At 53.3% G+C, this 22,756-nt stretch overlaps 2 protein-coding genes and 2 non-coding genes across 5 annotated transcripts; all 4 read right to left on the bottom strand.

Annotated features, from left to right (window-relative positions):
* Positions 1-991: 991 nt before the first annotated feature.
* On the bottom strand, positions 992-10,301 carry LOC147333294 (uncharacterized). 2 transcript variants are annotated; one of them, XM_086290374.1, is made up of 10 exons: positions 8,303-10,301; positions 7,210-7,271; positions 6,442-6,546; positions 6,055-6,192; positions 5,631-5,770; positions 5,389-5,557; positions 5,182-5,310; positions 4,550-4,685; positions 3,755-3,913; positions 992-3,404 (listed from the first exon to the last, which is right to left on the bottom strand). In XM_086290374.1, the coding sequence occupies exons 1-9, from the start codon at positions 9,991-9,993 to the stop codon at positions 3,775-3,777; spliced, it is 2,709 nt and encodes a 902-aa protein (XP_086146500.1). In that variant the 5' UTR covers positions 9,994-10,301; the 3' UTR covers positions 992-3,404; positions 3,755-3,774. The 2 variants fall into 2 exon arrangements, with proteins under 2 accessions (XP_086146500.1, XP_086146501.1); XM_086290375.1 differs by lacking the exon at positions 6,442-6,546 and having other exon boundaries at positions 993-3,404.
* Positions 10,302-10,802: 501 nt separating this feature from the next.
* On the bottom strand, positions 10,803-10,884 carry trnas-uga (transfer RNA serine (anticodon UGA)). The gene has a single exon. It is a non-coding gene; the product is annotated as a tRNA-Ser (tRNA).
* A 1,229-nt stretch (positions 10,885-12,113) lies between these two features.
* Positions 12,114-22,456, bottom strand: kpnb1 (karyopherin (importin) beta 1). Its single transcript, XM_086290377.1, has 22 exons — positions 22,127-22,456; positions 21,242-21,300; positions 18,983-19,165; positions 18,708-18,908; positions 18,479-18,631; positions 18,331-18,390; positions 18,173-18,262; positions 17,975-18,085; positions 17,783-17,884; positions 17,471-17,695; positions 17,186-17,377; positions 16,935-17,065; positions 16,450-16,597; positions 16,203-16,274; positions 15,981-16,125; positions 15,795-15,877; positions 15,531-15,638; positions 14,871-15,014; positions 14,545-14,650; positions 14,107-14,221; positions 13,556-13,717; positions 12,114-13,474 (listed from the first exon to the last, which is right to left on the bottom strand). Coding segments are annotated over exons 1-22 (2,631 nt in total). The 5' UTR covers positions 22,167-22,456; the 3' UTR covers positions 12,114-13,473.
* LOC147333292 (small nucleolar RNA SNORA79) lies at positions 14,284-14,421 on the bottom strand. The gene has a single exon (XR_015128968.1). It is a non-coding gene; the product is annotated as a small nucleolar RNA SNORA79 (small nucleolar RNA).
* Positions 22,457-22,756: the final 300 nt, after the last annotated feature.

Below are 22,756 nucleotides of genomic sequence, written 5' to 3'. Positions count from 1 at the left end.
CATCAAGGTAATAATAGGTAAGACCTCGGGGGAGGAAGCAAACACTGAAGCTGGTTCAGAGGAAGAGTCGAATGAACAGCAGCTGTTGGTGAAGCTGCTCTGCTTCTCAGATCTGTGCGAAGCAGCACTGTCAGCCTGGAGCTGAAACACAGCTGGAAGTTCTCGCTGTGATCTCGGACTTCTTTGTGCAGGAGGAGCGTTTTCAGGGCCGGACGAAGGTCCTTTAAAATATGCTTTTATAAATCCATCAGCTCTCTGCCAGAGCTTGTTTTCTCTCATCCTCCCTCTCTGAGCCCGTTTCTGTTAAAAGGGAGTTTTTCCTTCCTACTTTCACCGAGTGCTGCAATCATCCGACCGCTCGGTCTCCTAACGCTGTATCATCTCTCAGTTCTATATAAAGCACCTCGAGGGGCTGTTATGAATTAATAAAACACCGAACACACACATGTACTTTTACTTCCGTCACTTCCACAGACTTTTTACTGTGCAAAAGTCTCGAGCCTCCCTCACTTTTTCATATTTTGCAGTGATTTTGTGAACCGTGTTCATGAAATACAGAATATCAGTGAGGAAGAGTTTGAATCACACGAACGAGCTGGTGTGAGCACAGTCTCAACTCCGCTTTCTCATAGCTCATCAGTTTATCAAAGAACAGCACTGACGTGCAGCTGAAACCATGACCGCGCCTCCACCATGCGTCACAGACGGCTGCAGACTCACTGTTGGACCTCCTCGGAGCCTCATGACGCTTGAAAGGTTCAAAGGTCAGAGTTCAGCGTAACAAAAACATTGGTCTGAAAACAGTCAGGGCCAAGGACTGGACTGAAAGCCTTCAGCAGCTAAAGAAGTATTGGTCAACTTAAACAATCACCGAGTCGGCTCTTTGCAAACAGAAAGACATGAGCTGAGGCTCAAGACTTTTGCACAGCAGACTCTGGTTTTCAGGATTGCCTTTGGAATTAATAACAATAACAATAATAATAATAATAATGACGATGATGGATTGGATTTATAAAGCGCTTTACAATGCCACTATTCATTCACACACTGAGCCACAGCTGCAGCCACAGCTGCCCTGGGGCAGACTGACAGAAGCCAGGCTGCCGTATCATGTCATTCCTGGAAGCATGTGTACAGATCAAAGAAGGAGAGCGCCTTGGTCCCGCCCACACTGTTTTATTAACAGGTGACAAGCACAGATTACTGCCCCCCACACCACAGACAAGCACACCTGCAGGTGCAGGTTCACCCCCACGTTCACCGTTTGACATCATGGAAGTGCCCGCAGGGCACTCACATCCCAGCTCCAGCGTTCCAGTCTTCCCAGTGTCTGAATGCACTCAAGTCCAGTTCATCTGAACGCCAGCTTGTTCCAGTGCAGCTTGGGGAAGCTGTAGTTCAGTAGTCGTCACAGTAGTCGTCCTGTTTCTTCTTCTTTTCTTATTTTTTGGTAATGACGCCCCGACAGGCGGAGCGGTGGTCGCCTCCAGGATCCCGGCCGCCGTACTGAGCGCGCCGCCTCACACACCGACGCGTTACAGGCCAGATGCATGAAGGAAACACTCGCTTTGTGCTGTTCGTATTCAACTCCGATATTCAAACTGAGCTTCAAACACCGCCCGACCCCTCCACCTCACACCACACTTTTAATGGAGTCGGGTCGTTTCTGTCCGTTTCTCTGTAACTTTGAACGATTCTGTTTTGTGCGGTGGTTGGTCAGGTGTGCAAAGGTGTGCGAGTGGGCGGGGTTTGATCTCATTGGGACGTGTTATAGGTGAATGAATCACTTTCAGAGTTTCTGCCTTCAACGTCCAAGTCTGCTCATATCTGAGCGAGCTGAAGGAAGAAAACGAGCGTCCACGATCACCTGTCGCTCTCTGAAGGGTCAGCTGACTCCCCGCGGCTCGAGACCGTGGAGAAAACGCCGCTGCGGGAACTAAAGGACGGCCAAGTACCACTAGCTCAATGATAAAACCCCGAAGCTGACCTAGGCTCATACTCAGGAAATATTTCAGTGACATTCACAGCGCGCTCCTCTTCCTGGAGCTCCACACCTACATTCAGACTCCGCCTTTCCTCACCTGCAGTGCAAAAATCGTACCAAAGGTTTCAGCGTACACGAGATCGACGAACGGGGAGCGGTTTGCGAGGACTCATCTTCAGGATCGGGCCAAACTCACAAAAGTCGCTCAGTGCAAATATGAAAGTAAACAACTTTACACGACGGCGCAGCAGACGGCGGACGTCTCCGAGCCAATCAGACGAGAGCTGCTCACGCTTCAGCGGCAGCGCGAACATCACAAGGACGTCATCCTCAACCCAGAAAGGTCTCCCACATTCTTACAGATGGCAGACGTTTGAGGATCTATGGATCAGACTCCCAGCTCACAGCTGATGCTGACCGCTCTGCATGTTAGAGCCGATCAAATCTTAATGATCAATCAAGCTACGAATCAGCTGATCCGACGAATCAAAGCTGCTTAAATTTAGCTTTAAAAGGTTCAATCATACGGAGCCCCGCAGGGGACATGGGAGAAAAAAAATTAAGACGTGCTTTTGTGAGATCGCGCAAAAGTTGAATTCCAACAATGGCGGCAGCTGCTTAGTTGTAATATTCCTCTTTCTGGGTCACAAAATACACTTAAGATATTTTGAGGCGTGAATGTAGTTGTGTAAACGTCAGATACCTGCTCGGTTTACAAGACATCACATATTTGCAAAAGTGCTCCGACGTTTTCGGAGATCTGACACCCGCCATCTCGAAGCTGACGGGAGGTCGAGACCTACTACGGCCGGGAGGAACACCGCTTTCCCGGCACATCGTGCCTCGACCTCCTGGTCGGCTTCGAGCCGGCGGCCTCCGAAGAATGCGGCTAAAACTTTTGCGAGGTCCCGCAAAAGTCCGTCTTAATTTTTTTCTTCCTCCGTGTCCCCTGCGGGGCTCCGTACAATCATTCGTTTATTTCTGTGATGTTTTATTCATTTAAAGACCTTTTGGTGCATTCAGGGGACGCTCTCACACTTTGTGCTGCGCCGAGCTCTGAGCTGGGATAAATCTGTACCGCCTTCTGCTCTCGGGATCAGAGACCCTCTCGTATCGTCAGAGGACCCCAGAGGCGACCGACACTTTCTCAGCTCCTTTCTCTTTTACTGATTTTAGCTAACATCGCCGTCTGGCTGCTCAGCGATGACATCAAAAGAGAGGCGGAGTCTCCACATCCCCGGCCCCTCCCCTGTCGACTCCCCGTGAGCCGATCAGAGAGCTCAAAGGAGGGTGGATCATCTGAAACCCGCCCGGATGCGGGACTGAGCGGAGGGAGCCGATTGGCTGAAGTCTGAGAGTTCAGCTTGATTTTTGAACATCCTTCAGTGTTCGAGTCCGAGAAACAAAGAAAAGGAAAGAACTGCAGAGAGAGAAGAAGAGGAGACGCCGTCATCACTACAGTGCACACTTATCTGTGTTAGCTTAGCATCAACAGTCTAACACAAAAACCTAATCATGAATGTAATCTCATTACTTCTGTCTGTAAGGAAATCAGTTGTTTAAGGTGAAAAAATAATAAAATTCTGTGACAAACTAAAAGAAACAAACCGTCATGCTAACAGAGCATCTGCGTCCTGTTAGCAGTTATTAATAAAGCACAGTGATCATCACTGGGAACTGACACTTTCAAGTTGCTCTGAAACAGCTAAAAAATAAATAAAAATAAAAGCTTTGATCTGAGCGCGTGTCTGAAACGTGAAGATGACTCACGCCGGCTCCGGGCTCCGGTGCTACGTTTGTGACTCGACCCCCGGCTGGCCGCCGCCCTCCGTCCCCCGCACCTTCTGCTCCTTGTCCTCCTTCAGCGTGGGGCTGATCTCCTCTTCGGGGTCGTAGTAATAAAACTTCCTCAGGTAGGCGATCAGAGGCCTGAGGGGAGCCAGGACAGATGTTAGCGGCTCGCTTACACTCTCCGACATTCAGGCGCGTTTTTACAACATGGACCTCGACGCAGACACGCACCGACTGATTTTTTTAGTAACAGCAATTCAGCAGATCACAGGACGCCGCTCTGGATCGTCTCCATCACAGCGACGGCGTTAGATCACCTTCGATCCGTTACTCATACCGAGGCTCTCAGCTAGCTTTAGCTTTTTGTCATGTTCTGGTGTGCTCGCTAACAGCAGGTCACCGTGAGAGCGCATGAAACGGGCTGTAATGAGTCACAGGTGAGACTCTACCTGCAGTTACATCACATGATCAAACCAAACATGTGAAACTGACATGAAGGATCAAATAAACAAAAGCTGCACAAGGAAACTAAACCAAATGATGCTTTAAAGAGAAACCCGCCACTGGTCTCAGTCACGCTGCAGCCCTTCATGCGTTTTGTTTTGGGTCAATATGATTATTTTCAACATTGTTTTAAATCCTCGCCCGGCGTCCTTCGAGGACCGCGGGATCTCGTGTCATGAAAAAGATCCACGGGACAGATAAACGTCAGCTTTGCGTCTCTAAGGTCAGGAGGACCGTGTCTGACGTGGGAGCGCTCAGGCGGGTACGTACGTGGGCAGCGGCAGCTCCTGGATGTGGTCGATCCGGACCAGCTGTCTGATGCAGAAGCGACAGAGATGCTGCAGAGACTTAACACTGCTGAACCTGGAGACCGGGTACAGGAGCTGGACTGGGGTCGGCGGCAGACCTGAACACACAAGGACACGAAACTCAAAATATATTAAATAAAGATTTTATATCAAGGAAAGTGAACCGGACAAAAGGCGAATCAATTCAAAGTCCAGTAATTATTATAGGAACATATTTGTGGACAGCCAGCCTTTGTAACTAACGCTGATGTGTCCAGATACTTACTGAGTGTACTTGTAAAATGTCCTGTCTGTGAAGGTAATGTAGATGAACTAATGTCTTCATTGGATCCTATAAACCTATCAACCCCCCCCCCCATATATAATATAATACACGGAGCATCACTGACAGCACGAAACATGGACGCAGCTTCAGGGTTGGACAAACATCGAGGTCACACTGGCTGCGTAGTTGAGTAGTGTGGCTGTGACCCACGAGGCTCCCTGTTAGAATCTAATGACGAGCGGCTGCAGCCACGTGTTTGTGGTGCGTCCGAGGCTATGTCACGCGCTTGTGCAGCCACAGATATCCTGGAGCTGATTGGATGCTGGTACCTGGGACTCGCGAGCGCAGGAAGTACAGGAACTTTCCGTTCTTGGAGTGCATGATGGCTCGCTCGATGAACTCCACCACCGAGTGACAGCGGTCCTCAAACTTTGGGTGACACCACAGGCTGAACGTCCCTGCAGGACGAGAAACCGTGAGACGGGGACGCAGGCTCACAGGCGAGGCGTGGCGCTGCACAGGTGTGTGTGCGTTACCTCTGTAGTGCTCCATGCGTGTGTGGTGTGTGATTCCCTGCGACCTGAAGCTCAGACTCAGGATGTAGCGCGGGTCTGAGCTGTCCCGCACCAGAAACGAGCCGTCCGGTTTCCCCTTCAGCTTCATCTCAGCGTCCTCCCAGTTCATCGGCCCCCAGTACCAGCCGCACTGAAAGCAGATGCACAGGTTAGCTCCGCCCACTCGCACAGCAGGCTACAAAAGCAGGCGATAGTAGCTCCACCTTCTCCAGCTCCCTGAGGCTGGTGGCGAAGTTGCCGGCATCGGGTCGACTGAGCGGGCAGCGAGGGGCGAGCCGGGGGGGCGGGTGCTGCCCGTCGGGCCGCAGGGGGACGGGTCGAGGTAAACCTCGCAGGAAGGTGTCTGAAGGAGATGGGGGGGGCATGAGTTTACATAAACAAATACAGCTACAGAACAAAGATAAAAACGAAAATCAGGACGTAAAAACAAACTGTCACAACTGATGTTTGAAGTTTAATTATTGAAAAGCAAAACAATGACAAATGTGCTCATGAGTCAAAGCTAAAAATCAACACAGTAAAAAACAGAAAATAAACCTGAACAGGAAACGCATCAGCAAATAAACACACATGCCATTAATGACGTGTGTGTGTGTGTGTGTGTGTGTGTGTGTGCGCGCGCGCTACCGTTGAGGCTCAGGCTGTGCTGGATGGTGTTGAGGGAGGGGGGCAGGGCCATCGGTCGGGGGGGCAGCGACTGCATGGAGGCCCCAGCGCTGCGCTCCATGAAGGGGCCGTGCTGCTGAGGAGGACCCCCAAAATCATCTGCAAAAAACCATTTAAAATAATAAAAGAGCCAAAAAATGCAACTTTATACGAAGTAACAATTCTAAAACAGAATAACTGCCTCTGATTGGTCCTCAGAGGACTAAAATCCTTCAATGAGACGATTAAAACAATTCCACGAAAACCCGTGAGAGCAGAAACTCACCTAAGAGTCACGGCGCACACACACACACACACACACACAGAAGGAGGAAGTGCAAACAGGAAGCAGAAAGAAGGAGGAAGTACCAAGCAGACTGAGGCTCCGTCTGGGAGGGGGAGGAGGAGTGGGGGGGTGGAGAGAGTTCCCCCCCCTCCGAGAAATATCCACATCGACCAGAGAGACCGTCTCACCTGGACACAGGTGAAAGCAGAGAGAGGGAGGGGTTAGAGGAGAGAGGGAAAGATTAGTGAGCAGAGTGATCAGCTGACCTGATGAGTCATGTGATCAGACAGAAGCAGAGCTGAGAGGAGAGGGGGGCGTGTCAGGAGCAAAACAGGAAAAAAGTTTCGTTTTTCGGAATAAAACATAAATAATAATCGATGAAGAGCCGATTGGTCCCCGGGCCGCATGTTTGACACCGCGAAGCAGAGGAGTCTCTGACCCGGCCCGACTGTGACCGCGGGCAGGTCTGCACAGACCCACACCGCCCCGCCCCCAGCACCTGGCTCCACCCACACACACACAAGTTTGGGAGGACCACAACTGTCAAATTCAGAAATAAATTAAATATTAAAAATATTTTTTAAAAACATACTTGATGTATTTAATGTGACATTTTTGGGTTGCTGATCAGAGGCAGGTCACATGAGTTTCACCTGCCCTCTGCTCACCTGGTCTCGCACATTAAAGAGCGTTTAACGTTCTCGTGGCTGCAGAGCACGCGTGAACGAGCTTATAGAGGAGTTCCTAATAAACTGGCCACTCAGAGCTGCTGAAAACACTCAGTCACACAAACTCAGGTAAAAACATCTCACCTGTTCACCTCTCACACACTCACAGCTGTGTGGACTCACCGGTGAAAGCCGGAGTGAAGGGCACCGGAGAGAAGGCACTGTGAGGTCTGGATACCTGCAGCCTGAAGACACAAACAACACCATCAGCACCATCACCTTCATCCTGACTGCAGAGCGAGGCACGAAGGTTTTAACGCTGCAACTCGTCAACATGTTCGTATCCACGGGAGCGATCTTGAGTGAGAATCAGCAACCACCCGACTCCACTCAGAATAAACATTTCAGCTCAAAGAAAAGCTTCAGGACACTTTGATGCTTTAAAGCAGGGGTGTCGAACTCCAGGCCTCGAGGGCCGGCGTCCTGCAGGTTTAGGATCTCACCTTGGGTCAACACACCTGAATCACATGATTAGTTCATTACCAGGCCTCTGGAGAACTTTACGGCATGCTGAGGAGGTCATTTAAAGCAGCTGTGTTGGCTCAAGAACACATCTAAAACCTGCAGGACACCGGCCCTCGACGCCTGGAGTTCGTTCAGATCCAAAGTGACCCCTTCAAACACCAGCATGACACAAAAACACGCCCTACACCTGCCGACAGAGGCACAGCCGCTCGCTGTGGTCTGAGTCTGGTGGACAGCGACTGCTTTGTTTCACACTACAGTCAGTGTGACTGTGGGGGTGAAATGTCACGTGTACACCGTCACACTGACTGCAGGTGAGCAGGTTAGTTGTGTCAACACAAACTAACCTGCTGCTCGAGGAAGCATCCTGAGGAGAGGGCAGTTTCACTTCCTGTGTGCCGACAGGTAAAGTCAGTGTTTATCTGGCAATAAAAACTGATCCAATCAAACACCTGGTGTCACCTGCCCAGGTGCTTTCAGTATCCATGGTTACAACAATACACCCCACTAATCAGTGTCACATGATCAGAGACACTTTCACTGTGAGCTGCACAGGAATACGAAACATGAAGTCTACTCGATCGGCCGCAAGAAAAATGAGACAGTCAGGAAATCCCCCGCTTCGAGGAAACAGGAAGTGAGTCGCCCCTGAACAAAAACAAGGTCACCGATTCGCTCTGATCCGTTCTGTGATGTCAGAGAAACTAAGCAGCTGATTAATCAATACTACCTGATCAGTTTGGGACCTCACCTGCCATCCTGGTCTGGGTTGCTGCAGGTGGACCCCCACACGTCCAACAGGCTGCCCCCCGACGACGTGGACGACGCTAGGGACGGCCTCTTGTCCAGCAGCCCCCCCGAGCCGCCACTCGAGCTCTTGGTTCTGAATAGCTTGCTGAGCCGGACCTTCAGTGACCCCCCCTTCCTCGACTTCCCCCGGGGCATCTTCTCCCCCTCCCTTCCTCCTGCACCCCCTTCCCCCTCCAGGACCACCAGAGGGGAGGCTGACCGACCCGCTGCCCCAGAAGCCACACCCAGTTTGGGGGTAGCGGCACGGCTCTGGGGCTGGGAGCGCGACTGGTGCTGATGCTGTGGGCGAGAGCGAGGGTCAGAGGATGGGAGGGGGTCGGGGAGCACCGCAGCAGCCTGGGACAGTGGCGGGCGGACAGGCAGGTACGGGCAGGGGGTGGCGGTGCTGCCGATGAGGGGCTGGGGGTCCACGCAGGAGGGGAGGGACACGGTGGCGCCGAGAACGGCGAGTGAGGACCGGCAGCTCTGATCTGTGCACACTCCCGCCTCCTCTGCCAGTCTGTGCACCTGCCGCATCAGCCCGCTGAGAGTCCCACTGGAGAACACAGTCCCCGCCCCCCCAGGCATCCCTGCACCCACCACCCGCTCTGTTTTCTCTGTGTCCTCCGCATCCCTGGACTCTGCCGCGAGTCCCCCCACCTCCTCTGACCCCAGACCCTCCAGGACCAGCAGGGCGTCGCTCGTCTCGCTGGGGTCCTCGCCAGGCCCGATGCCCCCGGACCCCGAGGCCAGGACGCCATGGCAGGAACAGCGAGGAAGCGAGAGCACCAGTTCCTGCCCGCCACTTCCTTCCCTCACCTCGCCCAGGTGTACTGGCCTCTGGGCCGGAGCCAGGACCGGGTCTTGACACCTGGGGGGGCAGGTCTTCCTGGGCTCCAGCAGCCCCGCCCGCAGGGCTTGGTCCAGCAGGCCCGGGGGCCACTTAGCCAGCCGGTCTGTCAGCAGGTGGTGTGTGTGGCACAGGACTGACCCGGACTCCGAGTCCAGAGCCGGGACGCCCCGCTGGGGGGCCTGGGAGCCCAGCCTCAGGACCGGGTGCCATTGCAACAGCTGCTGCGGCTGAAGGTTTTCCTGTGCAGGGGGGTTCTGGTCCTTTCCTCCCCCAGGACCAGCTGTCGCGCTGCCAGGACCCGTGCCCGGCACCGGGTCCAGCTGCTGTCTCTGTCGCTCTGCCTCCTCCTGCAGGAAGCCAGGGGGCGGCTGCTCCAGCCCGCACTCCAGGATCCGGTCTCCGGACCGCAGCAAGTTCTGGAGCACCATTAGCTGCGCTCCGTGCCCCGCAGAGCCGTGCCCACGCGGCACCGGGAAGTCCACAAAGTCTTCGGACGGAGGGGGCGACAACGGCGCCTCGGAGCCCGACGGGGCGTGCGTCAGCCCCAGCCCGCCGCTCAGCTCTCCTTTCCCGGGCAGCGGGGAGCTGTAATGCGGGGAAGCCGAGCCGAGGCCTGCCGAAGGGCCGCCAGAGTCCACATCGAACCCGCCGCCGCGGCGGCCCAGCACGGCTTTGACGGGGCCGAACCCGCCGCCCCCGGACATCAGCTCGTCGGGGTCGTCCAGCCGGTCGTACTCCGCGGCGGACACGAGCCGCATGAGCACGAAGTCCGGAGACATTTCTTGCTGCGCGTCATTCATGGCGGCGGCTAACGTTAGCTGCGCGGCTAGTCGCTCCGCTCTTACATAACAGCTGCGGGGCTAACGGCTAGCTGCTGCCGCATCTCCCGGCAGAGCTACCCGGGCCGCCGGCAGCGCACAGCCGCGGACATGTGAAGTCCGGTCCGGTTCGTGACGGCGAAGGCTCCGCTGGACGACGTCAGAACATGAAGGAACGAGAGAAACGATCCCGGTGCCGCCGCTCCGTGACGTTAGCTGTTAGCCTCCTAAAGACTCCTCATCCTCCGGTCAGACAACACGGCGGGAGGCGGGGCTGCGCACGCAGGATCGATCACCGATCATAGCTAAACGATTAACGGAGGGAACCGAACACCTGCCGGGATCTGACAGCCTCATGATGATGATGACGATTGTTGTCGTTTATTGAGGGAAAATGAAGATTTATGGAAAAAAAAAAAATTCGCTTTTAGTGGATCACTTTAAAATTTTAATGTTACGAACAGTAGTAAAGTTTTATTTCATTTAATTATTATGCAGTAATATACAGGTATTATTTTTAATTATTGTTTTTCAGTTGGTTGGATTTTTTTTAATGATTTCTTTTATTGTTTCTGTTTTTTATATTTCTTCTTTGAGTTTACAAAACATTATTAATATACTTATTTTACTTATCGGTGTTGTGTGTTTTAATCAATGACTGGTTTCTACAGTCATTGGTTTTAATTCATCCTCATACAGTTCCTTTTTTATTTTGGTGTGACGCGTACTCTCTGGGCTGTTTCCGGCTCGTGCAGCTTTTTCAGGGGAGTGTTTGAACTTTATTAAAAAGTCGCTGCGAGCAGGGTTCGAACCTGCGCGGGGAGACCCCATTGGATTTCAAGTCCAACGCCTTAACCTCTCGGCCATCGCAGCAGCCGGAGAGCAAGTGAGTTGACCGGGAAACTGAAGCTAAGAGTGACGTCAGAGGCTTCTCCAACAGTCAGTAACTTGTATGTGAAACGCAGACTGAGAGGCTGACGAGTCGACAACTGATGTCCGATGACCACGTAAAGAAAAACAAAAAGTGAATCATTGATTCTCGAGGTCTCAAAGGTGGTTCATCAGGAACAACCTACGGGCCAATCAGATCAATGGAAAACATCATCATTCCCGAAAATCCCTCTGAGGTCTGAAGGAGAAAGTCAGGTTCTCAAAGTAAGGCCCGTGGGTGGTCATCATTGTATTATTAGTGTATGGCTCATCGACAGGAGGTGGCCCTGCTGCTCTCACCTGTGCTCGTAGCAGGAACACCTGACCTGAGCTACAGCGGAGAGCAGGGAAACTCAAAGCTCAACAGGTGAGCCTCTAGAGCCCACAGGTGCTGCTTTGGCGAGCGAAACAGAAAACCTTTCCATTATTGTGCATTTCTCATTTTTCAGCTGTTTCCACAGCAACAGAGAGCTGGTTTATCATTTCCATTATGTGTATATGCAGGACAGGGTGTCCAACATGTGGCCCGGGGTCCAGTCCGGTGCTCTGTGACAGCCAAAACCAGTTTTTGTTTTTTTTTTTAACCCTGCAGTGCAAGGACGCGCTGCAGGAAACACTGAACCATCCAGAACACATTTAGAAAGATTTAAAGGATATTCCGTAATGCTGAGCGCATAACGAGCTGCTCAGAAACCGTGGAGGCGACACGTGACGCACGCTGAGCCAGCCCGTCACCCCTTACCTGCAGATTCTTATGAATAACCCGTTTCCACACACACAGGCCCGACGAGCTTTACAATACTCTAGCTTTTCATGTCGATTTTATAGCGGTGCTGCAGAGCTTGCGCCAGCCTTTAGCAGCACGTCTGAGCACCGCTGGGACCTGAATCCTCAGTGTTGTACTTTAATGTTTTAAACTGAAGTCCCAACTGTCGCAGCTCACCTGTACTCAGGTAAAATCAGGAGTTTTGTGAATGCAGTCTGGTGCAGAGGAAGAGCGTTTGTTTTGAGGCAAAGCAGATAAAATAAAACACTCATGAGGTCACGTGACACCACACACTGCTTCACCCATCGCATCAGGATTTGACTGAGCCCCGACTTAGAGCAGTGAGAGGCTTTTATTTTGTCAGACTCCAGCAGGAAGCAGTAGCGTTGTGAAGAAGCAGCAGACGGTCAGTACAATATAGACTTTATTAGTTCACTAAAGTTGAATATGAAAGAAAAAGCAGATCGGCTTCAAATGATTCACAATTCAGAAATAAAACTTTCAGGTTCATGTCAACACAGGAAGTGCTTCCTCCCTACAGCTGCCGCGCCTCTACAAAATAAAAGCCTCCGAGGCCAGAGCCACTTGGCTTTCAGTGACCATCATATTTACCAACTGAAAGCAAAGCTCTCCGGCCGTAGAGGCGGCAATGAGCGCGCTCTGCAGCGTTTAAGCTTCGTGTCAGTGTTGGGGTTTTTTGTTGTTTTTCTTGAAACCGTCCCAACAGGAAGTCACCCAGTAGCGAGGAGCGACCGCCTTACTGCTACTGAACAAGCCATAGAGTGAGTTCCAAAAAACAAAAATCATGGTTCTTTGTAGCGTCGAATAAACAAGCCAACAGTGGGAGACAGCCAGAGCTCAGCGTCCAATCAGCAGAGTCCAAAACGTTTGAGTCCAGGAGTCCGAGAAGAAGAAGAGCGAAAGCACAGAAGAGCTCGGGGAATGTTTTGTATCACTTTAACTTTATTTTCATCATAGCAATGGAAAAATAGAACCTCATACAAACGTCTTCAATCATCTGAAATCTTAACAAGCAAAAAGGTGAGTGACCCGTTCCCAAAGCAGGCGCGGCGGCGAGGAAACCCGAGGCAGCTCGCAGCACTCGCTCACGCCCGGGCTAAACTATTCCCATTTGGCACTCGCTCCTCTCAGCATCGTTTCGGCTTTTATTTTGAAGGAATTTAGTGCTGCCGTTGTTTGGAGGAGACCGAGCGGGCGGAGGCATCCGTCCCTCACAGCTCCGCCGCCATGTTTAGTGCTCAGAAGAAGAAACGTAAGAGCAACAAAAATCCAGTTTTCCACAGAAGAAGTAGTCCACGCAGTCACTCGATCAGCTGATTCCACACAGTTCCCCTCCTCCCCCTCCCCCTGAGCAGGGGGGGTGGCGGCGGCAGGTCGGTGACATCATCACGATGTCATAGGAGAGCCCAGCTACAGCGAAAGAGGCGGATCGCGGGCAGAGGCGGGGGAGGAGTGGAAGGAGAGGGGGTTTCTTTAAGGGGGAGGAGTCACAGTCCAGTCCACAGGCCATCCAAGAGGGGAGGGGGAGGGGGCGGGGTCATCGCCTGCAGGAACTGAAGGTGGTGTGATGTCATCATCTCTCGCTCGCTCACACGTCTCTCTCTCGCGCTCACACACAGACACTCATCTCTTCTTCTGCTGCTTCGAGCGAAACGCCGACAAACACAGAAGATTTAATCCAGCGGCCGATTTGTCCTCAGTGATGTCATCCGAAGTCTCATCTCGCCCTGACACGACACCCGCCATCTGCAGGAGACACAGAGAGAGAGGAGGGGTTAGAGAGGAAGTGACGCAGAGAAGCCACGAGAAGCATGCCTCCACCCTCACCAGGCCTGGCTCTTCAGCTTGCGGAGCTCCTTGGTGGCCCAGGTGGCGAGCGTCTTGGTCTTGGTGGTTTTGGAGCGCCGGCCTTCCGTCAGCAGGTCGTTGATGAGCGGGCGAACCTCCACCAGCTTCATCACATCTTTCCCAAATGCTGTGCACAGGTCACTACAGAACACACACGTCAAACAAACTGAGGCTTTTAATGTGAAAAGAATCTGAGCTCTCAAGCTGGACACTGGAGCATCGCCAGGGTAACCGTGCTGGTCTCAGAGGATGCGGTTTGTTTTCCATCACGCCATCAGCGTGGTGCATGATTTCTCTTCACCGACCACAACGCCTTAGACTTTGAACCATGTGACCCTCGCTGATCAGCTGTGGTGCAGACCACAGGAAGTTTAGCTCCTTCAAAATAAAACCATAAAAGCTGCTCTGTGATATCTGATCTGAGCATGAAGTGTTCTGGGGTAAAGGAACCCTCTGATTGGCTGTGACCTCCTGATAAGATCTCCATGTTGGACCAACATGGTCGAGCTTCAGCTCCACCCCCTGCTTACCCGATGAGTCCGGCAGCGTTGGCCACCACGCCGTCAGAGTGGTCCTCGTCTTCGGCGATGTGGTGGATGAAGGAGAGGATGAACTCCACCCGAGGCTGCACCAGCATCACGTCGGCTGCAGGGGTGGAGAGGAGATGAGGGTGAGAGAGCAAGTAAAGCAAACAGGAGGTTTTTTTTATTTGTTGGGTCCCGCAAAACCAGGAAGCTGTGAGTTCGGCGGCAGCCTAAAGCTTCCCGGGTGAAAAGGACCCACGTCTGTCTGCGACATCACTAAAGCCTCCTGCTGACTGCAAGCAGGAAGAGGAACTGACGTCGCTGGAGCTGTGGTCATGCGATCACAGCGATAACCGTTAGCACTTAGACAACCAGGTAGCCCCAGACACCTGAGGACAGACGCTGCCAGAGAGACCGTCTGTCCGTGTGTGTGTGTGTCCTTACGGTGGACGTTCTCCTGGTCTCCCTTCAGGCCCTGGATGATGCCGGTGTAAGCCTCCAGGCAGCCCTCCCTCAGCTCGTTCAGGTAGTCCACCATGTCGTAGTCCGTCTGAAACACAGGTTCAGATGTGTCAGGTGAACTCGGACAGACAGGAAGTAAATCTGTGAGGTCAGAGGTCTCAGATACACGTGGTTGGTTTTACATCACGGTCAGCGTGGTGCATGAGTTTTCATCACAGACGTCCGAATCTAAGCTGAGCATTTCTACACTCGAAGCCCAAGTTCAAGATTCAGTGTGTGTTCAGACATCTGAAGGGGCGGGGCTTTACCTTGTCCACCTGAGCCTGCGATGCCTGCTGCAGGGTGTCCAGGACGATGTCCAGGTACTTCTTGAACTCGCCCCCGATGGCCAAAGCGATGTCGCCAAACGCAGAGAGGATCTGAGGCTTCACCGACCGGTGCACATTCTCGTTCTGTAAACAGACCAACGTTTAACATCTGCACACCTGTGAGAGGGTCAGACAGGTGAGCGGCACAAAGACTGCTTTGGAACACGGCAGCTGTTAAATGTCCATCAGGTGATCAAACAGCACCAGAGGAAGGTGAAGTCTGGGATCAATAATCCACACCTGTGAACAGGTGGCTGCTCGCTACACCTGGATCATCATGTGACTGTGGGTCGGAATATCTGGACCGACCCTGTGAGGGGCAGACGGGAGCTAATGTGGAAACTGAACCAGCTGACTGTGTGGGGGTCAAAGGTTGACTGGAATGGAACTGAATTTCTACAGCTTCACTGATGTCAGAGCAGCCAGCTAACGGCGCTGTGGCCCAAATCTGTGCCACACAGGAAGTGCTCCTGCCACTGAGCATGTGCAGAAAAACTCGAGGAAGTGATGAGAGAGGAAGTCTCAGATAAACGTGGTTTTCACATCACGGTCAGTGTGGTGCATGTCAATAAAGACGAAGTAGCTCCTCCCCCTCCTCACCCCGAGGTTCTCCAGCAGCAGCTGCATGATCTCGTCACAGTACGGCAGGATGTTGGACATCAGCGCTCTGCACAGGTCGCACACGAGACCCACGGCCGCCAGACACACCTGCAGCAACACGTCAATGACATCATCAACACTGTGACGTCTGAGTCAGTGATGACATCAGAGCTCCTCCTCCATAAACAGCAAACTTGCCTCTCAGCTCCGAGGTCAGACCGCGACTGTGAAACAGGAAGTGGTGATCAGCTGTGCGAGTCCTACCTGATACTCTGCGTAGTTCTTCAGTCCGATGGCAAGGAACGGCTTAAAGGCCTCCATGTATTTCTGGAAGTCGCTGCCCAGAACTGCAAGAGAAATGTGCAGAGTGAGACACGTGGACAGCCGCGCCCTCTGAACACAACACGTCACTGCCCTCGCCGTGTAGTCACTCAAGTAACTGTGGCGTACCTTCGACGAGCGTGGACACGGCCATCAGCGCGTCCTCCTGCACGCCTCCGGAGCCGGCAGTGCTCTGAAACATCCTCAGCAGGGACGCCATCACCACGTCTGAGATCTGCAGGGCATCCTGATGCTGCACTTTACGCAGGACGTTCTGCACACACACAGGAAACACTCAGAACCGCCATAATAAGAGCATGAGCACAGAAAGGCTCAGGTGTCCCGTCTCACCTGCAGAGTGGCGCACAGCAGCGACTGCAGGTCGTTGAACTGGATCCGATCTGAGGTGCTCTGGATGTGAGACTGGAAGACAGGAAGTTAAGAGACGTGAAGCCAGTGCCTTTTCAAATTAAAAGCTGCCTGGTCTGCTTAAACCAGTTTATTTCAGCTCTATGTTTTTTCTCTTGAATGACTTTGAGATCCAAGCGATGCTCACAACGGCATCGATATCGCTCTGCCCCTAAGACGGCGCCCTCACCTCCATTTGCAGGACCTGCTGCAGCCGCTCCATGATGACCAGCGTGGTTTTCTGCACGGCGGGGTAGCAGTCCTTGGCGCTGTTCTTCACGATCTCCATCAGAGCCTCGTACGCCGCAGAGCGCAGGTTGTTCTGGTGACCATCGGGCCTGAGAGACAGGAACAGACCAATCAAAGACGAGTACGCAGAGCGCTGTCAAGGAGGCACGACGGCTGCCCGATGACTGAGCGCATTCAGCTGTCGAGCCCCGCCCACAAACGTCGACACGATCACAGAAACCTCTGTGATGACATCATCATTTAAGCGGTTAACTCGAAGTGTTAAAGTGAAGGAAACAGCAGCTGTGACACGATCGGCGAGCCGACAGGAAGCCGTCTGCCAGCTCTTTATGCAGTTCACTCTGCGCTCTGAAACCAGGAAGTGGTCACACCGCCATCAGGCTGCGGTCGTCAGAGGCACAGACGCATGTGTGAGCATCGTCATACCTGTCTGTGGTCTCCAGAAGCTTCTGTACGATGATCTCGAAGGACGAGGACAGGCAGTAGGTGTTCGGCTCCTCCTGGTCCTCGGCGGCATCCGTGGCTTCGTACGCCGCCTCTGCGAGAGACGAAAAGGCCTGAGGGAGGAGACGACAGGTTAAGGTTTCCACCGAAGAAGAACGAAATCTGAGGTCGGGTTCGTTTTGACAGAGCTCTCTCAAAGGCCACATGACGCCCAGCGCGGACCGGCGACTCACCCAGCAGACGTTGGAGGCCACTCTGGGCTCCGCCCCCAGGCCCTCGATCAGGCACTGCAGCAGGGGGGCCAGGTAGACCTCGTTGATGGCAGCTTCGGGCAGCAGCTCGCAGATCCTGCCCACCGTCCACGCCGTGGTGTCCCTCACCACCACGCTGGGGTCCTTCATCAGCTCGATCAGGGTGGGCATCGCCTGCAGGAGGAGGGGGCGGAGTTTAGTACACAGAGGGATTTGTGTGACAGACAGAAGACTGGGCGAGCTGGGCGAGCTGCTCGAGCGTCTCACCTGTATGACGAGCGGCTTGAGCTGGTTTAGCTCGGGTCCCTCCAAGATGGAGCCGAAGGCCATGACGGAGGCGTCGCGGTAACGCCAGTCGGGATGTTTGATGTTCTCTTTGATGAAGGGCAGCACGTGGGGAACCACGTCGTCCTCGCAACAGGTGGCGAGCAGCATCAGGCACACGCCGGCCGCCTTACACGGGTTCCAGTCGTCGTCGTCATCATTCTCGTCCTGCAGGAAGAGGAGAAGGCGGAGCTAAACAGGTAGACTCAAAGCCACAGACAGGTAAACGGGATGAGGCTCCGACAGCTGAGCTACCTGCTTGGTGAGGGTCTGGGTGAGGATGGGGACCAGGTACTGCAGCGCACCTTTGGCATAGAACTTACTGGTGTGCTCGGGGGGGCGTCCCTGCTCCGAGGCCTGCGATTGGACGAGACAGAAAGAGCGAACCGTGAACAAACAGGAAGTAAAAAACAACTTCCTGTTGGTTAAAGGAAGCGTCACACTGACCTCTGAGGCCTCGATGGCCAGATCCATCTCCTCATCACAGACGTTGGACCAGAACTCGATGCCCTGCAGCGCCACCTCATCAATGTCGCTCTTCATCGCCTCGATGGTGATCTGAAACAGGAAGTGACAAGAGTAGCGGCGCTGCTGAGACGACTCCGACTGACTCTCGGGTTTAAATAAAGGTTTGTGGTGTCTTACCGCGAACAGGGCGGGGCCCATGTACGTCTCCATGTACTGATAATACAGAGACATGATCTTCACCAGGTTCTGCAGGGCCGCCACGCGCACCTGAAAGAGCAGTAGGTGAGTGCATTTGAGGGGTCAAAGGTCACGGGCATTACGCTGGCGTTACTCACTCTGGTGTCGGGACACTGCGTGGCTTCACAGACGACCTGCATGATGAAGTGTCGCTCCGTCTGAAACAGGAAGTACACATTTGTCAGCGTGATTCCCTGCAAATAAAGTTACATTAAAAGGGGGAGGAGTTAGGAGAAAGCAACGTACGTCCTTGTCGAAATTGGCTTTAGTGAACTCGAGCGAGTTGAGCAGCGCATTGGTGGCGGCCAGCTTCACGTTGTTGCTGGGCTCCTCCTTCCTCATGCCCTGGATGATGGCCGTCAGGATCTGGTTGGCGTTCTCCTGCAGCTGCTCCGGGTCCTGCGGAAAACAGCTGGGTGAGCGAACACTTGGGTAACAACAGGCGGCGTGCTTTAACGTGCTCGCCGTGACTCACGATGTCCTGGCAGATGTAGCCGATGGCCTCCAGCGTGGACTCCTTCATGTGTTCCGTGCTCGACGGATCGGTGACGTTGGCGACGAGCTGCGGGATCAGCTCGGGCCACTGGTTCACGGGAATCTCGGCGCAGGCGATGCCGGCGACGCACTGCGAGGCCGAGCTGGGCCGGTACGTCTCCGTGCCCAGAGTCTGTAGAACCTGCCGGAGACACGGGAACCGTTAGACAGGTGGAGGCGGTGGCGGACGGTGAGCGGGGTTTGCTCGGCCCTTACGTAGTTCTTGATCTCGCGGCGAGCGTTGATGTCGATGGCCAGCCATCTCTGCTGGTACTGCGCCTTGACATCGGGGTCTTTGGATGTCAGCGAGTTCTTCACCTGCAGACCGGCAGCAACTCGAGCCACCTGAGTGTTCCCCGGGTTCGCCAACACTTTGGACAACTCCACCAGGAATGTGGGCTGAAGGAGGAGGAGCAAAGGTCACATGATGAGCGTCACTGATTACGTCAAACATCTGGTTTGAGTTACGGTGAAACAGTGAGAGTGAAGGAAGCTTTGTGCAGAAGCGACGACGCTGGGATTTTTACTGGAGCTGAAACACAGCTTCTCGTTACAACAGCTGCTCTGCGTCTCTGGTTTCAGGTGTAAACGTGTGAACAAGAAGGCAGCAGGTACGATCACAGACAGGAAGCACTAACAGGAACCAGAGATCGGTCGCCGACCTGGAACCAAGTCTTACTTTAGCTTGTCAACATTAAGTCGCTGTCAGTTTGCTGGGCGGAGCATTAAACAGACTTAGTGATTTGATTGCTCGCTCTGCTTCCATTCATTCTGTCTGCACAGGTGAGGCACACCTGACCCCGTCGCTCTGCTTCAGGCTGAAGGACGGCGAGCTACAACTGACGTCAGACCAGAGAAGAAAGCTGACCGAAGATATTTTTGGACTGAAATACTTTTCCCCTCACACCTGACAAGACGCAGCGTGCTCCTCCTGCCAGAAGGTGGCAGTAGCACACGCAGACAGAGGCAAACAGCAAAGAACTGCCAACTACGTTTCTTCTGTTTGCAGGACGCCATCAGCATCACGCCTCCTGCAGGTGTCCAGGTGCTCTCAATCAGCTCCAACCAGAACTTTTATTTTTCTCTGGACAGACAACTAACTGTTTCTCTGCAGTGAGCAGACGACCACAGCAGCACTGTGTGTGTGTGTGTGTGTGTGTGTGCGTGCAGATATTCTTTAGCATGCAGAAACCACGATCCAGCAGAAACATCTGGATTTGAACAGTCAGTTTTAAATATCAGATCAGTGGACTTTCTGGCCACGATGGCGGCGTCTGGCAGGAGTTATTGACTCGGTCGGGTTACACTCTGCCGAGTTTACAGTTTTATTGTCAACACACTGTAAAGCGAAGGGGTGGGGCTTAATTTATAACTGCGAGATAAACGGTAACTGTTCTTACCTTTGTCTCTAACACAGAGACCATTTGACCACAGAGTCTGATATTTATCTTCCTGACACAGCAAAAACTACAAAATAAGAAACTACAGAAAGTCATCTTTGATTTTATTGGTTCCCGCCGACGATGACATCACCTCACACAGCTGACGATCGTATGGAGTGTCTGTGTGTATAAACAGGAAGAAACATTTCCTCAGGTGAACCTGCTGCTCAGGATGGCTCACCTGGTCTCCCAGTGACACGTGACAACAGCGCCCACATGGTCACAAACTACACCGCCACAGCCCCATGGCGGCTTTACTGCAAACCCCACCGGCCCTACCCCGACTCCCCCACCACCTGCACCTTTTAGTTGGAGTTCTACATGCCAGTCACCACATCTGACAACACATTTAAACATTTCCCTGAGTAACAAGTAAGCCACGTAACCGCAACACCCTGACTCATCAAGCCCCACCCTCACTACAGAATATCAGTCAAACCTGACCACACAGTCAAGAAGGGCGACCCGTGGAGACGGCATCCAACCCTCACAGAAACCCTGGAACAGCTGTGACCCTCACACTGATGTTTCACAGAGACCCACCTGCTCGCACTTGCCGGTCACACCTGGTCACAGAAAGCTGCAGTCATGTGACCAGCAGAGACAGCCCGTTTACAGAGATATACTCGCTCAACATACATATTTATACTCGCTATGAACCTTCACAGACACTCGCTATGAACCACTTCCTGTTCTGGTTGAAGTTAGCATGTGTACTTAAATAGTATATGAGGGCAAGGTCAAAGGTCAGGACCACACAAAGGGTATGTAGAAATGTGGGAGCATCAGCTTCGCCCTCTGATGAAGACCTTGAAGTAGCTGAAGCATGCAGACCCTGGCACGGTCATATCAGGAGCCAATGGAGGCTTTCACTGTGACACATATGTGAAGAGTGTGCGTGCGTGTGTGCCAATGCAGAGGGAGGAAGGGGAGGAGGAAGGAGGAAAAGCCGGCGGGATCCAGCAGTCCTCGGTCCCTGTCCGCTCCTCTCCTGCAGCAGCCTGAGCTCCAGCTGCTCTCCCTCCATACTCACCAGGTTCTCTATGGCCGCCTGCTCCAGAAACTTCTGCGCCGCCTCCAGCTCATTCCGGTCTGCGGACAGAGGAGAGAGGAGGGGGCTGGTTAGCGGACGGGCTAACGCACGGTGGTTAAACGTGTTCACCAGACGTTCACACACAAGCACCCGGCCCCGGGGTGGATGTCCCGCACTAAAGATTCACCTCAGACTCAGAAAGTTTAACTCCCGCCCCGGTGAGAGCCATCGGTGGTACCGAGAAGCACACCGACCCTACAACATGCGCGCTAGCCACCTGCACTGTGCTAGCAGGCTAACGCTAGCCGACACGTTTCCAGAGACGCGCATGAAGTTTTATGTGCAAACAGCGGAGCCGCTAAAACTGCGCCAACTCCGCTTAAAGCAGCGGAGCAGAGGTCAACTCACAACCAGGGCGCTCGCCTGTGCCCGCAGCGACTCTAAAGCGGCGTTACCCAGGAGAACACGCCGAGAAAGCGGCCGACAGTTTGAATGGCCCGAGCTAGCGAAGAAGCTAACGGCTAACCCGGGCATGGGCAGGGTCGCGGCTTCTGATCGGGGGGACACAGCCGGCATTACGGCCTATGTGGGCCCGAATCCGCGTGATGGCGATATGACAACGTCTTCTGGTTTCCCGTCGACAGGCTAAAGGGTTACCAATGCCATTAAAGTGTGCTTAAACGCCCGGTAGAGTGCTAAGTCACCAGCGGCGTCAGGCCGTAACGCTAACGGGTTAGCACAGTGAGCTAGCATGGTTTCCCTCCTCCCTGCTTCCAACTTTCCCCGGTGCTCCGGGCAGCCCGCCGTCTCGCAAACACCGCACCCCCCGGCCGGGCATCGGGCCCGGGCCGCCGGCTGTGTGCGCTGCGTGATGCAGGGACTCACCCGGAGAGACGGTTTTTTCGAGAATCGTGATGAGCTCCATTCCTTCCCCCGGCTGCCTCTCTTCAGTCCGACACTTTCGGTTGCCGCGCAGCGCCCACAGCGGATTATATTTCTTCCACGGAGCTCGGTCGTTGTCAGGCACAGGACGGGTTCAGTCGGTGATACGGGTGGCGGAGGTTCCCCGGTCTTCGTTCGGCGTATTTTCACTCGGATGTTGCGGGAAATGTTGACAGCGTCGGCGCAGAGTCACGTCTCGTCGCTTCACCGCCGCCCGTTCGCATCCTGTGCTACAGGGAGGGAAAGGGCTGCGCGCTTCTCTCCCGCGGAGGGATATCACGCAGTGACGCCAAAAAACGTGCTGCCTTCAGGGACCGCCGGACACCATATCATTCTGTCTCAGTACACTGAGATTTCATTTCATGTAATTTTTCACACATGGTGCAACAGTAATTAATTTCCTACACACAAACCTTCCTTTGAATTAAAACAACACTGCATCCATGCATGAAAAGGAGCAGGAGCTGATGACTGAAAATATAGATATCATTACATCACTTTTAAACTACACAAATACATAATATCTTATTCTACTTAGTTTTTAATGTTCGTTATTAAAACACTAAAAGAATG

This window comes from Aulonocara sp. 'chitande type north' Nkhata Bay, linkage group LG4 (genome assembly GCF_057382095.1).
Source record: "Aulonocara sp. 'chitande type north' Nkhata Bay isolate Kocher_YH1m ecotype deep benthic linkage group LG4, A_spYH_male_GT1.1, whole genome shotgun sequence".
NCBI lineage: Eukaryota > Metazoa > Chordata > Actinopteri > Cichliformes > Cichlidae > Aulonocara > Aulonocara sp. 'chitande type north' Nkhata Bay.
Note: the sequence above shows the minus strand (reverse complement) of the source record. Positions and strands in the feature narration are given on the sequence as shown.

Bases quoted from the DNA above. Each gene is read 5' to 3' on its own strand.
- LOC147333294 (XM_086290374.1), bottom strand. From the start codon at position 9,993: ATGAATGACGCGCAGCAAGAAATGTCTCCGGACTTCGTGCTCATGCGG. The intron at 6,547-7,209 runs GTGAGTCCACAC...ACCTGTGTCCAG, and splicing joins CTTCACTCCGGCTTTCACCG to GTGAGACGGTCTCTCTGGTC. The intron at 3,914-4,549 runs GTACGTACCCGC...GGCTCCCCTCAG, and splicing joins CAGGAGCTGCCGCTGCCCAC to GCCTCTGATCGCCTACCTGA.
- kpnb1 (XM_086290377.1), bottom strand. From the start codon at position 22,166: ATGGAGCTCATCACGATTCTCGAAAAAACCGTCTCTCCGG. The intron at 18,391-18,478 runs GTACGTTGCTTT...TTCCTGTTTCAG, and splicing joins AAGCCAATTTCGACAAGGAC to ACGGAGCGACACTTCATCAT. The intron at 15,639-15,794 runs GTAGGACTCGCA...GTGTTGCTGCAG, and splicing joins AGAACTACGCAGAGTATCAG to GTGTGTCTGGCGGCCGTGGG.